Below are 13,669 nucleotides of genomic sequence, written 5' to 3'. Positions count from 1 at the left end.
TTCTAGGGCATTGCTTTCATTAGGTCTTGTTGCATGTCCTGATGCCGTACTGTTTGTTGTCAGGATCTGACTCTGAATCTGTGAGAGTTAGGGGAAGAGACTGTGAGTTGTTGTTGTTTACACAGCAGAGTTAGCTAGCGCACTGATAGTGTTAGTAGTTCTCTCTGTACATATGTATCTGTACTTTGAAGACCGGAATAAAGGTCTATAGTAAAAGGTAATGGTAATGGACCCCTGGACGGTTAAGTCCAGTCAAAGGTGACTATGGGTTTGCGGTGCTCATCTCTGTTTTCAGGCTAAGGGAGCCGGCGTTTGTCTACAGACAGCTTTCTGGGTCATGTGGTCAGCATGAATAAACCGCTGGACACCGTGAGGGAAACCAGAGCGCACGGAAACGCCGTTTACCTTCCCGCCACAGCAGTTCCTGTTTATCTACTTGCACTGGTATGCTTTCGAACTGCTAGGTTGGCAGAAGCTGGGACAGAGCAAAGGGAGCTCACCTTGTTGTGTGGATTCGAACCGCCGACCTACTGATCAGCAAAGCCAAGAGGCTCTGTGGTTTAGACCACAGCACCACCCATGTTCCCTTGGTCTATAATAGATAGCAGCAATTAGCTTTGTCTTGAGTCTGGAGACAATAAACACCTTTTTACTTTGAACTGTGTGGGAGGGGAGTTTTTCCTTTAACCAGGGACTCTGGAAGAAGCTGCTGCTGGGAGCAGGAATTCTCTGAGGACTCTGCTGGGGTTCTGCATACTCTGATGATATTTCACACTGGTTGAGGTGTGGTGAACCACCAACTGACTTCCACAAGTCACCTTCAGGAGGCAAGGGGTGCTGTTAGTGTGAGTTTCTTGAGGTTTAATTTTTCAGTGTTCTACTCCTTCCTTGGAGTCTCTTGGAATTAAATCCATTCTATTATGATATTGTTCTTGTTTGCTTGTTTGTTTCAAATATTATTTGGGAACCAAAAGGAAGAACGCCACACAGCCCTTAAACAAAACCACAGATTAAGAAAAAAGGAAACTCACTGATCACAGTTCTTAGTATAGAACAGATTAAAAAAAATTCACTAACTGTTGAGAAAGTTTGGATGTTATCTCCTTCCCAGGAAGTGAGCCCCGCTGAAGTCAATGGGACTTACTTCTCAGTAGACGTTGTATCAGATTGCACCATAAGTTAGGTAACCAAATCATAGTCAGAAAAAAATATGAATATATTCTTGTTTGCATTTACCTGGAATCTACATTTCCTCAAAACATTCAACAAGATTGTGCTTTGATGCTACCAATGTACTCTAAATAGGGGGGGGGGGGATCAAAATATGAAGTGTTACTAGAAGAATTTTTTCAAAATGTGTTCTGTTGGGAGTAGGTTACTTGAATTCTCTATCCTTTGTTCCTGCTTTTCTGGAAGTTACATTTTTTTCTACACACCGCAGTATTTTCTTAAAACAATCTCCGAAGGAATCTACTTTTTCCCCAACCATCCAGCTCACTGTTTAAACATTCTTTTGTATTCTGATGGTTTCATTAGTAAGGAGCTGTCTGGAGCTTTTTAAATTTTTATCTTTTTAATTAAAGTAATTTGGATTAAAGGGAGGCAGTTGCCATATTAATAATTCCGTAATACAGCAGTATTTTACACTAATAGTGGCTTCAAGGCCTTTAGTGGTTATAAAAGACAGTATATAATGGAGCCTTGGTATAAAATGGAATGAAGCATATGAGTGCCTTTTTAAATTTCAGGAAAAATAGCAACAAGAAAACAGGTTATTACAAGTGGATTAATGTGTCTTCTTTCTGAACTGCATTGCTGCTTTTTGCAGTGTCAACTTGAGAGCTCTATTCCCCTCACAGAACGACAATTCCCAGAATTCCCTGGGAAGAAGGATTGATTGTTAAACCACTCTGGACATTGTAGCTCTGTTGAGGGAACAGGAGTTCCCTAACAACTTTCAGCACCGGGAAGCCGTGACTGTTTGAAGTGGTATCATATCATTGTGCTTTAAATAGACGGTGCAAATATGGCCCCAATAAAAGGGCCTCAGAGCAAGGATTTTTCTCGCCCTACTCCTTCATATGTGTTTCAGTCAATGTGTAATGAGATTTAAGAAGCATCTCTGTATCTGGGCTACACTTTGGTTTTATTCCTGAATGGCTGTGGGGCAGACAGTTGATCTGGAAATAAGGTAACCTAGTAAGCAAGTTCTATACCTGCTTCCTGGTTATGGATGGGGGAGAAACTCAATTCACATTTAAAGGCAAACCTACCTTACTCATATGTTTCATAACAGTATGTGAACCAAAACACAGCAATCCTTTGAAATTCTCCAGATTTTGCAGTGCAGTTCTTTAGCTAAGTGATGTGTCTACAAATGCACATATTAGGGTAAAGTGTGGATGCAAACATTGGCATTAAATTAGGTGAATAACTTTACAGAAATGTCTATACGGTATTTGTATAAATACTGGTGAATTTTCATGAGGAGTTTTTAAATTAATAAAAAACATTGCAAACTCATGTGGAAATGTGGAGAACCAAATTAAAATTGGGGAAAAGGAGAAACGGAGGACTGAAACTGACCGATTCAGCCATCCCTATTTCATGTTGGTAGAATTTTCTATTCCTTTAATAACATTGCTCCCACTTATTGAGTCTTTCGTTCCCTCTTCCAACCATACCAGGCACCTCTCTGTGTAAACTGAAAACAGGCCATAGTGTCATCTTCCAAATATCCATGGCTTAATCTTACTCTTGGTGGATTAAAACTGTCACTTGTGTTTTGATCATCTATAAAAAGGTACAGAGCATGTAGATTCAGTGAAGTGGTCTATTCCTGTCCTACCAGTTTCCCCCCACACCAACAGACCTATCTTCAGAATCCACTTCAAGCAAGGGAATGCAGTGGTACCTCGGGTTAAGTACTTAATTCGTTCCGGAGGTCCGTTCTTAACCTGAAACTGTTTCTTAACCTGAAGCACCACTTTAGTTAATGGGGCCTCCAGCTGCCACCGCGCCGCCGGAGCACGATTTCTGTTCTCATCCTGAAGCAAAGTTCTTAACCCAAGGTACTATTTCTGGGTTAGCGGAGTCTGTAACCTGAAGCGTATGTAACCCAAGGTACCACTGTAATGCAAAACCAAAACTAGTGTCTCTGATAAATGGAAGACAATATTTTGGTTATAGGAGGACAGTACTTGACTATGCAAGAGTGCTGCTTCCATATTGTTGAGGCCCACGGGTTACCCATCTCTTCACAAGCACTTTGACAATATTGCCTTGATCCATTGTGTGCTGTGATCCAATAACTGTAGATTTATATCTACAGTTATATATGGTGAAATTAAAGAATTCGATGAAAGCTTTTTTATTATTATTTACTTTACAAAGTTGTTATTGTACTTCACCAGATCTTAACCTATTACAGCATTTGTAAGAATTGATTCCAAATATCATTGAATTTTTCTACGGCAAGTCTGAGTTTATATGGACTTTGTCCATATGTTGCATGTTTGTACAAGTCTTCAATCCAATCGTAGAAGGGAGCCGCGCTTTTATTTTTCCAGTTCATTAGTATCAGTCTTTTTGCTGTGGTAAGGGCACAGAGCTCTATGGAAATCTATGAAAGCTTAATTATATCAAGCATCAGCACAGACATTGAGATCCAGCTCCGAGGGCCTCCTGGTGGTTCCCTCACTGCGAGAAGTGAAGTGGCAGAGGGGCTTCTCATGAGAGGTTCCCACCCTGTGGAATGCCCTGCCATCAAATATCCAAGAGTTAAACAATTACAGTGGTGCACCGCAAGACGAAAGGGTTTTCCGTCTGCAGAGGCGCTTCGCAAGACGAATTTCCCTATGGGCTTGCTTCACAAGACGAAAATTGACGAAAATTTTTTGGGGGTTTTCCCGCTCCAAAACCCCTTTTTCTGAATCGCTAAGCTGCTAAAAGCATTTTAGCAGCAAAACCGCTAATCCCCCAAGCCTTAAAAAGCCGTTTTTAGCCCTTAAAGTGCCAATAGCGCTAATAGCGCTACTCCGTCAATGGGCTTGCTTCGCAAGACGAAAAAACCGCAAGACGAAAAGACTCCCGGAACGGATTCTTTTCGTCTTGTGAGGCACCACTGTATATGACTTTTCATAGACATGCTGTATTGGGAAGTTTTTTAATGTCTGATGTTCCTTTATGTCTTTTTATATTCTGTTGGAAGCCGTCCAGAGTTGCTGGGGCAAACTAGTCAGATGGGCAGGGTATAAGAAAGTATTGTTGTTGTAGTAATAAAAATTACGTTTTTCCTTTTTTTTTTCAAGAAGTCCACAGCCAACAAGACTTCAGGTGCCCCCTCGTATAGCAGATGGTCAAGTTCACAGCCACATCAGGTAATATTCCTTTTAAATCATCCTTTATGTCGAAGAAAAAAAATCTGTTTAATGTTATTCATGGTTGAGGCCTTTTTGTGTATGCTCTTCATCTGGCCATCACGACCAATAAAATTCAAGTGGTGTGTGTGGACCACAAAACATGAGGTACTTTGAATGGCTGGCTGTGGCCCCAAGCTGTTCGCGTGCCATCACACAAATTCCTCCATGCCATCACAAACACCCGTACTAATTTGGACTGTGAAGAGACTAGTTTGGACTAGTTTCCACTGCTGCCTCCCCGTGTGCTTTCTAAAAACCGGATCACCATGCTGGAAAAAGGCTAATTGCCTCAACTCAGCTGAAGTTAGTGATGATGTAACACTGAATCAATGGAAAATGTTTGTTGCAGGTTATTTACATTCCATTCATTTCAAGTTCTGGTGTTAACCTGGAACAAAGTCACTGTGATTACTGTCAGTCATAGAGAGCCAAAGCACTGTATAAAGCCATTCCACATCACACTGCCTCTGCAGAGTCAGGGTATACGTTTTATTACAAAATGTTGGGGGGACTTTTTAAGACACCTTATAATTAGCAACCTGGTGCATTCAATGCAGAATCTACTGGACTCTATAGAACACAATTTTATAAAAGGACTCTACTGTGCTTTCCAGTTGGAATTAGTTTTATATGCTGAAATTGTCAGTAGATTCCTACTGATCTGCTTAAGGCAAAGATGTAATTGAATATTGTTCTTTCATTGTACACGTGCAGCACGCTCTCGCCTGTTGATAGCAAATACACTCAAAAATTAAAAGATGCACCTTTAACATGCCCAATTGAATCCACTTTAGAGTGCATTGTTAATTCTTGGTTGCTTTTCCTGGGAGAAAAAGATAAGCGTATATTCAAGATTATTGTTTTGGAGCTTTAAAATCCTGTTAGCAGTTGAACAGGGTTGAAAGATTAACTAGCAGGAATGTTGTTTGAAAGTAAATCTGAATTCATTCTGCATCTATTGGAAAAGCTTTGTCCTATTATATTAAAACATGCCTGTGGTACTGCTTCTCCACCTCCAGTATTATACCACATGCATTATAATCTTTCTCCTCCGTTTTGTCCTTTGTTTTATAATCTCCTTTCCCTTTTTATCTCTTTATTGTAAAACTTTATCATTAGTGTTTTGGTTCTAATAAGCCTATAGACTTGCCTGGTGGATATTAAAATGCCAGTACCACCAGTGGAGAGAAAAAAGAAAGTGTTACAGCTATGTAAAGAAATCCCAAGGCACAATTTTCTTTTTATGCTAGGGCTCAGCAAAACATTTATATTAGATCATAGATTGTATTCCATGTGGTCCTCTAAGGGTCTTTGTTGTTTACTTACACATTTAGAAAATAGTTTTCCAAGAACAAACAAGATTATGGCGCCAATTCATATTGTCTGCATTTTCTTTGCCTCACGCTGGGAACTCAATGAAGCCTCTCCCATATACATCTTAAAAAGAATCCATAGAAAATTGAATTGAACTACACAAGTGTGACCTTTGGTGCATCTAAGGAATGTTAAAGTTAAATTGACTTCCTCTGACTTTATACTAACCTTTCTTTCATGTTTTCTAAATTCATGTTGGAGTAAAAGTGGGGATTGAGGTTGACTTAGGCCTCTATGGGCCAAGAGAAACTGGCTATTTATTTTCTGTGGTTCACATGAATTGCAGTACAGTTGTCAACACATACATAATTAGTCCCACTGAGTAAACAAACAAAAAATCTCAAGCCAACAGAGGCTAGACTGGGGGTGATTCCCTCTCCTCAATGATTTGTTTGTGTGGATCATAATATAGCTGGAAGAGTCCAGAGTTAATTTGACCCAAGTGCTAGATCAGATGTATACCTACCCCAAACCCCATGTAAGGTGTGTTCTGTGCAGAACTGATGGGTATGGTGATGAGCCTGACAGAAGTCCTTAGCTTCGTCACCCATTTTCCTGTGTGAATGGATTTTTCAGAAACACTGACATATGAACAATAAAATAAGATAGTTCTGAAGGATTCAGACTTCAGTCTTAAGCAAGCTTACTCAAGAGTAAGCCCATTAAAGCACAGCTGAAACTTCTAACTAAATATACATATGGTTTATTTTTATCTTGCAAGTAATAATAATAATAATAATAATAATAATAATAATAATAGTTTCATTTGTTCACCATCTTATTTTTGAAAGAGACACCATTCAAAAAAAATTCAAAAAAAGTTTCATAAAACATTGAACGCTCAGTATGTAACATAGGTAATGTTGGTCACTTTCATTTGAAGGCAATATCCGACAAATGGGTCAGTATGATTCACAAAGTGAGGATTTCTCCATCTCATGCTGAAAATGTGTACTGCCTCTGTTCCAGGCATTCAGAGGATTTGTTGAACAGAGCAACTCTACAGTTCAGGCCAGACCTAAAGTCTCTATTAGCATGCTATCAATCCACTTTCACCTGTGCTATTATCCTTTCAACTGCTACCTTGGGTTTGCTATCAGATTCCTGTGAGTAAGACTATCGGTGTGGATTGCCCCAGGCAATACCCGGCTAGCATCTTAAGAGCTGATAAAAGAGTGTTGATAGCTTGTGATGTTCCAATGATGTGTCTCAGTGGGAGCTAAGAAGGCTAGATGGTCAGAAGAGATGATTCAGCCAGATTCTCCCTCTAGCTGGGGTGGGGTGCATAGGAAGAGACAAAAACAGAGAGAGTGCAGTTTGAACAAGGCTGAGAAAGAGAAAGGCATGGAGAGCTGAGTTTGGTCTCTGTGAGAATCTTATTTATTTATTCTTGTGTATTTAATAAATTTCTAAGCTGCCTTTTAGGAATAAAATTATCCGCAGGGTGGTTTCACAGGGTGCTGCCTCCAAGAGTAGCTGGTGTAGCTCCCTTATTGGAATGTTAAAGTTTGTCTTCCACTTACACGCAACCTGCATAAATTTAAATAAATTAGAGCTGAGCTGAATTGCTCAGAATAAATTTTCTGATATATCTTTGAATTTCTTTCTTTCTTTCTTTCTTTCTTTCTTTCTTTCTTTCTGAACTGTTTTCCTGAACTGTTTGAGAATTTCAGTCCTCCCTTGAGAACATTTGGTTCAATTTCACAACCCATGTGTTTTGTGCACAACTGAGGATCCACTCACAAGTAGGGGGTATCAGCAAGCATTCAGGAACTCCTAGGTTTGCAGAAGTACACACCAGTATTTAGGGAGGGGGGAATATTGAGGGGAACCCTCTCAAATCAGCCTAGTGAGGACAAAGTTGCCTGGGGACAATCGATTGCTGACTGTTGAAGGCACACGTGTGTTGGGAGGAGAATGGGAAACGGGGGGGGGGGGGGCAGAGTGGGGAATGGCATCCTATAAATGAGCAGGTTTCTAGCCAGACAGCCATGAGCAAGAGCACTCCACCTGCAATTTTTCATTGTGGGCTATACTTCTAGAGCGTAATGTCCATGTGGACGATAGTGGGCATATGCAGCTATTGTAGAAACTGATTGCTTCCCAAACAAGCAAGCACAATACTGGAACCATTGAACGGAATCAGCTTCTGTATATGGTATATTTTGAGCCCATTGGAATTATAGAATTGGAAGGGACCACAAGGGTCATCTAGTCCAACCCCCTGCAATGTGGGAATCTTTTGCCCAATGTGGGGCTCAAACCCACAACCCTGAGGTTAGGAGTCTCATGCTGTACCAACTGAGCTTTGTCCCAGACTGAATGGTTTTGTAGCACCATGTGTTCCTGAAGTTAAACCTGTATGCAGTTGATGAGCCCTTGGATTGCAGAGCAGTGTGTGTGTGTGTTTATAGGTGGTTAGGAGCATGATTACTCACCAATTGTGTTTTTCTTCCTTCCGGGCAATTTACTCGCTAGTCATGTACATTGTCATTAATGATCCCACATTTACTTTCCTGACGTTCCGCAGTAGTATGAAAACTGTTGATCAATACTACAAATATGTTATTAGTGTTCATTGATTAAAAACACACACACACACAAACCCAGAATATAAATTGCTCTGACTTTACAGCACAATTCTATACAACGTGTTTACTCAGAAGTAAGTCCCAGTACGTCCTGTAGTGCTTACTCCTACGTAGGGTTGCTTAGATTTATGGCCTTCTGTTCCCAAATGTTGAATATCAGTGGATGAATAAATCATGTGACAAGTGAAGTGGGCTGAGGTAACAAAGCAGATTTATCTTCAGAAAGAGGCAGCAAACAATTTTAATAGCTGTGTAGAGATACAAAAGAGGAAGGGATAATGCAGCTATTGGGCTTTCATTTGAACTCCACTTCCTTGGTGCTGCTGGTGAAAAGAAGCAGAGGACTGTGGTGAGATGAGGATCCTGCGAGTAATGAAGATGGTATGATAAAAGACTCAGCTAGTCCGCCATCATGTGGCTAGATCCCTATGGTGAATCCCCAAGCCAGACCTGAGTCCAATAGTGCTTCCCCATCTTGTGATTCCCAGCAGCTAGCTTTGAGAGGCACATACCACCTCCAGCACTTCAGATAATTTGTAGAAGTGCATTTGCGCAACTACCTTTTCTCCAGGACTGTGCTCAGGGGAAGCCAGTTTACAGCAGATGTGTTTTTATAGCAGAAACTGGCTGTGCTGGCTGTGAACCAGTGCGATGCCACTAACTAACACTCCTTCCTTCCTTCCTTCCTTCCTTCCTTCCTTCCTTTTTTCTTTAAAAGGAGGGGATAAATATACTTTTAACTCAGGTATGGGAAACTTGCGGCCTTCTTGTGTTGTTTCATACCCTTCAACATTTCTCCAATGAAAACAGGGACCTCCTATTCCATTCTACTACCACTACTAATAATTATATTATCTATACCTCACCCATCTGACTAGGTTGCCCCAGCCACTCTGAGCGGCTTCCAACAATATTAAAAGATTAAAAAAAACCTATAAAAAGGTAAAGGGACCCCTGACCGTTAGGTCCAGTTGTGGACAACTCTGGGGTAGTGGCACTCATCTTGCTTTACTGGCCAAGGGAGCCGGCGTACAGCTTCCGGGTCATGTGGCCAGCATGACTAAGCTGCTTCTGGCGAAGCAGAGCAGCACAAGGAAATGCCGTTTACCTTCCCGCCGGAGCGGTACCTATTTACCTACTTGCACCTTGTGCTTTCAAACTGCTAGGTTGGCAGGAGCAGGGGCCGAGCAACGGGAGCTCACCCCGTCGCGGGGATTTGAACCGCTGACCTTCTGATCGGCAAGCCCTAGGCTCTGTGGTTTAACCCACAGCATCATCCGCGTCTCAAAAAACAAAACAAAATTAAAACCCTGTTTTCAGGTGTCTTCTAAAGGTTGTATAGTTACTTATCTGCTTGGCTCGGTAGTCGCTTGACTCCAGCTCACATCTGCCCAAGCCATCATAGCCCAATGTCCAGGGATGGTGGGAGGCAGTTGCAGCAGCATATGGAGGGTTGAAGCTTACCTACCACTGGTTTAGAGGACAGTCTTAGTTATCTGCTGAATGGATTAAGCACATTGCACCTGAGGAAGAGGCAAAAGATTTGACTTGGGCCTAGTACATAATTTGCACAGCACTGTTGAATCCTCCTCTCTTTATTATTGCATTGCTCATCACACTTTGCCCCTTTTACTGCTAGATATACCACTCGAGGAGCTGAATGGTAATATATACCATGACCCAGTTTTCACATAACCCTTTATGAGAACAGGTGACCACGCAAATCTCTGGAGAAGAGATCGCAGCTCTGCTTTTCCCCTGGCCCTTCTGCCTCCATGCTGCAACGATTAGCATGTCCTCCTAACCTGGGTTGTGGTTTGTCTGGAAAAGTACAAACCATAAGCAGTAACTAAGATTTATTCTTGATTTGCAGCTTGGTTTTTCCAGAGGAGACAAACCATGACAAACCAGATTCAGATGACACACTAAGCCAAACCATGGTAGTGCAGCAGCGGGAGAATGAAGGAAGAGCACTGTGGCCATCGTCTCCTAGCCTGGAAACTACATGCTTTGCGCATTCATGCTAAGCCATAGTTCAGGCAAGGGGACTCCTACCTTACTTGAAGCATTTTGCAATGCATTTAAATACGCCAAGGGCATTTCAACACACTGCATTTGAGTAAACATGAGGAAGACATTACCAGAAACAGCTTGCAACCTGAAGTCCTACAGGGACAAATCCAAAAACTAGACAGATTAGCGGTTGATACAGTCTCAGTGGAAATTAATGTGGCTCTGTTTACTGTAACAGGAAAAAAAAACCATAGAAGGGTAAAACAGGGGGGACACTCTTCATTCTGTTATTAGACGTGAGAAGGACACTCATTCATCCATTCAACCTTGTGTTTTACTTCACTGAAACACAGTTGTAATGGGGAAAGATTTGTTGCTATGCATACTCCATCCTAGTTGACAGAGAGAAATTCCAAGTTGAATTGCACAAATACGACGCATTTGATTCATTTGTATCCTCCTTTCAGGAACAATTACTTTCTTCCATTCTTTCCTGCCTACTGCAGCTGTGATGCATTATCTAAACCGAATTACATCTGCTCATTTAAGTCTGTAAAGAAAAATGAATGAAAATAGATTGCATGCTATAGACAAAGGGCAGATATTCTGAATGTTAGAGCTGCTCGGCTCATTCATACTGCCAATGGCTGCTTAATAGAACAAAATGCAGTAGTACATAAAGATGCGTTTTTTACCAGTCATGACATATTTCAAATCTGATCAAATAGTGACTTCAAAGATGCCTTATAATTTGTTGCATTGATCTTTCCAAGCAATCAGATTACATGAGAGCGAGTGAAACAAGTGGGGCTGGTGTCTATTGGGCACTCCATTTACAATTTAATGTGAACAGTAAAGCTAGAAGCCACTTACCAGCTCTTCATATACCGATGAAAGCACATTCCCACCAAAATAGCTGGAGACTTGTGATTCCACTAACCAACCTTGCTTCTTACTTCCCTTCCTCCAAAAAAGAGAGGGGGGGGGAATGGATATACATTTTACTCAGGCACAGGAAGCCCATGGCCTTCCGGATGTTATGAGACTCCAACTTGCAGCATCGCAAGGCAGCGGACTGTTAAGTCCAGTCAAAGGCAACTATGGGCTGCGGCGCTCATCTCGCTTTTCAGGCAAAGGGAGCCGGTGTTTGTCCACAGACAGCTTTCTGGGTCATGTGGCCAGCATGACTAAACCGCTACTGGCACACAGAGGATTGTGACGAGTGCCAGAGCTCACAGAAACGCCATTTACCTTCCCGCCGCAGTGGTACCTATTTATCTACTTGCACAGGCGTGCTTTCAAACTGCTAGGTTGGCAGAAGCTGGGACAAAGCAACAGGAGCTCACCCCGAAGGATTCGAACTGCTGGCCTTCCGATTGGCAAGCCCAAGAGGCTCAGTGGCTTAGACCACAGCGCTACTCACATTGCCAGTTGTCAAGGGTGGTGGGAGTCCAACAACAGCTGGAGGACCAAAAGTTCTCCACCACGACTTAAGTGACCTCACATACTGTAGGAGGACTAGTAGAGACCTCTGCTTAACACCTCAGAAACTCACTGCTAGTGAAAGTTCATAAGACAAGGCTAGGTGCATCAGTGGTCTGACTCAATATATAACAATGTCATATATTTACTTGGGGTTGTCTTCAACCCACCTTTAGACCCACAGACATGAGTGGACTTAAGATAGTCATGGTCATTCTTTTCAATGGGTCTAATCTGAGTAAATGCTAGTTGAAGGCAACCCTTGGTTCAAATGATTCCAGTTGTTCTCATTATTCTTCTTCCATATTTTTGTTAAATACAGTGGTACCTCGGTTTTCGAACGTAATCCGTTCCGGAAGACTGTTCAACTTCTGTGGCGTTCGAAAACTGAGGTACCACTGTATAACAATGATGTGCATACAAATATAAACTAGCCCAAACAAAACATAGGCACAAATGAGGTGTAAACTGAGGTAAACTAGGAATTCTGCCCTCGATTCTAAGGAAGACTTTTTCTTTAGCAGGTTCCAGACCTTTAGCAGGAGATAGACTTTTAGGAATACACTGGTACCTCTGGTTACATACTTAATTCGTTCTGAAGGTCTGTTCTTAACCTGAAACCGTTCTTAACCTGAGGTACCACTTTAGCTAAAGGGACCTCGCCATGCCGCCACCACGCGATTTCTGTTCTCATCCTGAGGTAAAGTTCTTAACCCAAGGTACTACCTCCGGGTTAGCAGAGTCTGTAACCCGAAGTGTTTGTAACCTCAGGTGCTTGTAGCCCGAGGTACCACTGTAGTGTTGTTCGGTTACACTGTGTTATGTAATGCGACTTGCATTAAATGCTCACAGGCTTCTGGTGAGCAAACTGGCCATTGAGAGCTTGACAGTGCTTTAAAAAAAAAAACCCCCACACAGCCACTTCATAATGTTTGTGACAGAATCCGATAATGGGGCGGGAGACTGAAAGTGAAGGCTGATATTTTGCCTTTAATTCTCCCTAGTTTGCTTAGGTATTGGAAGTATTGGAGCACATACGGCAGAGGAAAGGTCACTTAGTTATGTGAGAGCAATGAAAGAGTCTGCCGCCCTGGCATAATGGGACGTGTTAAGGAAAGTGTGTCATTCTTAATGTCAGATCTCCTGGCTATTATCATTTGTGTTGGAGCCTGAGCTTAGTTTACTCTGAAGGTAGATTCTTGTCAACCTCGGCTTTCAGAGTCAGCATGTGCTCTTGGCTCAGTCTCCCCCCCCCCTTTCTCTTGTTTGCTTGTTTTTGAAATACAGTGGTACCTCGGGTTAAGAACTTAATTTTTTCTTGAGGTCCGTTCTTAACCTGAAACTGTTATTTACCTGAAGCACCACCTTAGCTAATAGTAACCCGAGGTACTATTTATGGGTTAGCGGAGTCTGTAACCTGAAGTGTCTGTAACCTGAAGCGTCTGTAACCCAAGGTACCATTGCACACATACTGTGCTTCAGTGCAGTGCAGTGTATTATTATTATTAATAATAATAATAATAATAATAATAATAATAATAATAATTTTTTCTTATTTGTACCCCATCCATCTGGCTGGGTTGCCCCATCCACTCTGAGCGGCCTCCAGCACATATAAAAATGTAGTATAACAGCAGTCGAAATAAATTAAAAAATTAAAAAATTGTCGAGTAGCACCTTAGAGACCAACTTAGTTTGTTCTGGGTATGCACACGGAAGCTTATACCCAGAACAAACTTAGTTGGTCTCTAATATGCTACTCAACAATTTTTTAATTTTTTAATTTAT

General features: G+C 41.7%; 1 protein-coding gene across 6 annotated transcripts in view; it reads left to right on the top strand.

Moving 5' to 3' along the window:
* RBMS3 (RNA binding motif single stranded interacting protein 3) overlaps window positions 1-13,669 on the top strand; it is a gene marked incomplete at its 3' end in the record, with an annotated part of 742,271 nt that overhangs the window by 101,931 nt on the left and 626,671 nt on the right. For 4 of the 6 annotated variants that reach the window (XM_083405001.1, XM_083405006.1, XM_083405004.1 and 1 more), the window contains one exon: window positions 4,311-4,379. In XM_083405001.1, coding sequence (XP_083261127.1) covers window positions 4,311-4,379 — 69 coding nt within the window. The remainder of the gene's footprint in view (window positions 1-4,310; window positions 4,380-13,669) is intronic. The other 2 variants (XM_083405003.1, XM_083405007.1) reach the window with 1 other exon arrangement.

This window comes from Podarcis tiliguerta, assembly GCF_965153285.1.
Source record: "Podarcis tiliguerta genome assembly, chromosome: 12".
NCBI classification, from domain to species: Eukaryota; Metazoa; Chordata; class Lepidosauria; order Squamata; family Lacertidae; genus Podarcis; species Podarcis tiliguerta.
Note: the sequence above shows the minus strand (reverse complement) of the source record. Positions and strands in the feature narration are given on the sequence as shown.